The sequence below is a fragment of the Anopheles marshallii genome, chromosome 2 (genome assembly GCF_943734725.1).
Source record: "Anopheles marshallii chromosome 2, idAnoMarsDA_429_01, whole genome shotgun sequence".
NCBI lineage: Eukaryota > Metazoa > Arthropoda > Insecta > Diptera > Culicidae > Anopheles > Anopheles marshallii.
In genome coordinates, this window is record NC_071326.1 from 38,097,161 (window position 1) to 38,101,314 (window position 4,154).

A 4,154-nucleotide genomic window follows, 5' to 3' on the forward strand; every position below is an offset into this window, starting at 1 on the left:
TTCGAACAAGCAAAAAGACTAGGCAGCGGGCGCACTGATGCTCTCGGATTGAAGTGGATAGATTATAATGAACAGTGGCACTAATCCGTGACTGTGATTTGAGCTCTGCTGAAATCGATAAACATCATCTAACAGTCTCTAATCATACTTGATAATTTGTAGTAAGCATAACAAATAAGGCTGAAGGTTGAACAGGGCTGATTCGTAACCAACGTAACGATAAATTAACGACATGTCATTTTTTAAAGGAACAAATATTTTAATCAACTGGATTGATAGTATTCTCATTAGAAAGTAGAAACTGTAAAAAGTATTGAATATTTAAAACACTTTAATAGGATTATTAGCATATAAAAACAAAACCAAATTTGGACGATTCCCAGTAAATTTCTGGATCCTTTTAAAATTTTGAATATTGAGCATTTGCGTTATTTCCCTGGGGATGATTTTATTTTTGAGCAAATAAATGCAATATTTTTAACACAGTTAAAATTTTAATTTATATTCATTTCATTTTAATTGAATTTGAACAGCTCTAGGAGCGTTAAATAATTTATGGATTTTGAATAGAATTTTGGGATAAACATTACGATCGTTTGAATAAAAAAGCTTTATCTATAACAGTACAATTTTTATTTCGTATGAAAACTATTCTAGCAAGCAATAATTTTCCAACTTATGATGAAATATGTATTTGGTAATGTTTTATTAAACATGTTATTGTTCTTTTTTTTATTTCCAGCGTGCATGGTTCAAACCACATTTAATTGACCTACTTCCTCACGTTGCACGATCGGTTGATTGCGGAAGCTAGTGACTGATTCCTGCTAAAAATAGAATCCGTCTTCTTTGTGAGTAGCGTAGACTCCTACACAGGCCCAGTGGTGGATGAGCTAACAGTGCGGTAATCTAGTCGATCGGAAGTGCTGATAAGCGAAGTGCACTCGAGTTGCAGCAAACAGTGGCGCATCGGAGCATCCCTGCACTTAACCTGGTAAGTTAAGCCGTATGTGTGACCGGCAAGACGTACACATTCTAATGCAATTCCCTGGTTCTCTCTCGCTCGGTTTGAAGTTCACTTTGTGCTTAGGGTTGTTTTTGTGTGGTTATCGTTCTGGTTCTCCACACGGATGCTGCTTATTATTGGCAAATGGGCTTGATAGTAGTTGTGGCCGTTTTACCACTCGGACTAACCTTCACCGTGATCGGCCCGTGATAGTCCGGCCAAGCGTAGTGATAGAGTGCCCCGTTCCAGTGTGCCTTATCGGTGCTCCGTATTGTATTGGGGTGGAACAAACGCGAACGCGGATGTTAGTGTTTTACCAGTTACCGGCCGGTACAGTGATGCAGGTAGACATTGGACAGTTCTTTGCCGAACATGACATCGTACCGGTGCTGATCGATCGTGCACCGGACGCGTTCGCTAAGGTGGTGTACCGCGCCAAGAAGCTGGTGGACGCCGGTAAGGAGCTGACACCGGCGGAAGTGCGGGATGAACCGAAGGTGGAGTGGTATGCCGATCCGACCGCACTCTACACACTCGTGATGATTGATCCGGACTCACCGAGCCGTATGGAACCGTGGAACCGGGAGTTTGCACACTGGCTCGTTGGGAACATTCCCGGACGGCACGTACAAAATGGCGAGACCTTGTTCGAGTACATTCCGGTATTTCCCCGATCGGGTGTAGGCTTCCATCGGTACATCTTTCTCGTATTTCAGCAGCAATCGTGGAACGACTACTCGGAAGTACCGCGTACCTCGAACAAGTACGTTTGTGGCGTGGTGTGGAAAGAAGGATTGTGTTGTGAGTTATAAATAACAACAATATATTTCATTCACAGAAATCGTACGCCAAGGATACGGTTCAGCACGCGAGATTTTACCCGTCGTTACAGCCTAGGCAGTCCGGTGGCGGGAAATTTCTTCATCGCTCAGTACGATGATTTTGTGCCGGTTATACTGGCCAGATTTCCGACATCGGATGATTACTAAATGCATGACCGAATACTTCAAACAGCTGCAGTGTGCATGGTCAAAATTTAATTACTGGAGTCAAAATCAACAACAGCACCAACACTACAAACAGCAACCGAATGGTATTGCACTGTGCAATGAAGTTCAACGTTGCAAAAACGGTACACGATCAATGATCATCAAAACTCATTAAAACAACGCCACTCATTGTACTGCAAAACGGTCGCCTTGTTTACAAATCACCATTCTGAACCTGTTACTGTTCGATTACAGATTCGCCATCCAGATTGTGTTCAACCGCTTGGCTGAAAGGCACAGACACACGCCTATACGACCGGCAGTGACCTTCCAATGTTGACCGACCGGGTATACAGTGCGCCTGTGATGTTGTTGTTGGCGACGGTCGCTGTTCGTTACATCCGCGAAAGGGCGGCAAGCGTTGAAATATTAAAATCATTAAACCCTTTAATCCCGAGCGCTCGAATAAATATTGACCTGGTGCTGACCCCCCTGTTTCGGGGTTGCGACCGGTTCGCGCGTTTGTGATGAAAGTATCGCTTGTCAAAGTGTTTGCCTATGGGTACGGGAAATCTCGTCCAGTGGTCGTAAAAGCTAGCGAAAGAAAGAAAGAAAGCTTACTTGTGATGTTTTAATTTGATGAATTTTAATGGTTAATTTGCTGGATCTTCTGCAAGTTGGGGATGGAAGAAGTTAGTTGCAATGTATCCAATGTTGCCATCGTCTATGCAGTACAGCCACTATTAAGCAGATTGAATTACGACGATGAGTCAGACTTGCAAAAACGCGCTACTCTTGGTGCATTATAGACGAGCGTAGACGAAAGCGGTTCCTGAACTACCGGCCACAGTCACACCCGGAGAGGAAAAGTTGCTCTACATTGCCATTGTGGGTGTTATGGTACTTCGTGGTGTGGAAGTGATGACGCGTTTGCTAGAACTACAACCGTGAAGGTTATTTGGAGTTTACCAATGTTTTACGGTAGCGAAATGTTGCACTCCATTTTGAAGCGGAGATGGGAGCACCGTTGGGCGGTGGTGGGATGGAAAATGGACAAGGTTAAAAATTGCATCTGATCTCGTTGCTAAACCGTGTAGGGTATGATTGAATTTGTGTAGCCATAGTACGGGACATGCTACCCTGATGCTGTGTTACGAGAATGGAACACTGTAGTGTTAGTTTGCTTGTAGCGGAGAGTGATGGATATGCATAATATAATTTAGCAACTGTTGGAAAGTGTGGGTCAAATGTTGCATACATTTCGATGCAAAACATTGCTACTACCGCGAGTATCATCGTGCAAAGATTATAGGAATCTGGTGATACTTTTGGTTATGAAATAAATTTTGGTTATGAAATATCACAATGTAGCTGTGCAATACTGTTTTATTTTAGTAACATACGAAAGAGATGATAGTAAAAGAAAGCATAGCAATGCAATCGTTATTTTTGAGATATAAAATAGAAGTTAAAAAGAGGAATGATACAGCATAAATAGGATTACAATTTGAGTAAAACACGTTAATAATCACATTTGAAGGGACATTAATATTCCGGAAAAGAGTTTTTTTTTAAGTTTTACAAGATTTATGAATTGGAGATATAATCAGCAAATAATCAAACGTTATACTAACATCGCACCATGATAATACATACATAATATCATCTTTTATTGATTGTTTTAGCACTCTGGTTAGTTAAAATTTGTTTTAAATAAGTTAGAACTCATTGACAATAATGTGCTACTGTTATTTAGTTTCATCTGATATGCGGAACATTACCTTTCCAATCAAAGTTTCGCTTCCAAGATGCATAGCCCAAATGTTTCTGCATTGCTGTTGAGCTACATTTGGATGAAATTTCTAAAAATATGTTCCCAAAACGTTTTCTATAACGTTGGAATGGTTTGTTGGCGACACGTTTCACCAATTTAGTGCTGTTATGGTATTTTTTAGATGTTTATCAACATCCACTCCTCGCCAAGTTACCTTAATCACGTCCAGCGCAACCAAACGCTTGCTTTCATCCAGTGTCGAGCGGTTAATGGAACATGTCAGAAACGAATTTTTGGCAAGTAAATAGATTAAACATCATCAACGCAATTATTATGGGACAAAGAAAAAACAAGTTTGTAAAGGCAGGATAAAACCGCACACGAA

General features: G+C 41.0%; 1 protein-coding gene across 1 annotated transcript; it reads left to right on the forward strand.

The window, feature by feature from the left end:
- Positions 1 to 1,344: 1,344 nt before the first annotated feature.
- LOC128707521 (protein D3-like) lies at positions 1,345 to 1,995 on the forward strand. The gene is made up of 2 exons (XM_053802477.1): positions 1,345 to 1,769; positions 1,845 to 1,995. Exons 1-2 carry the CDS (start codon positions 1,345 to 1,347, stop codon positions 1,993 to 1,995), a joined length of 576 nt encoding a protein of 191 aa, XP_053658452.1.
- The last annotated feature ends 2,159 nt before the right edge of the window (positions 1,996 to 4,154 follow it).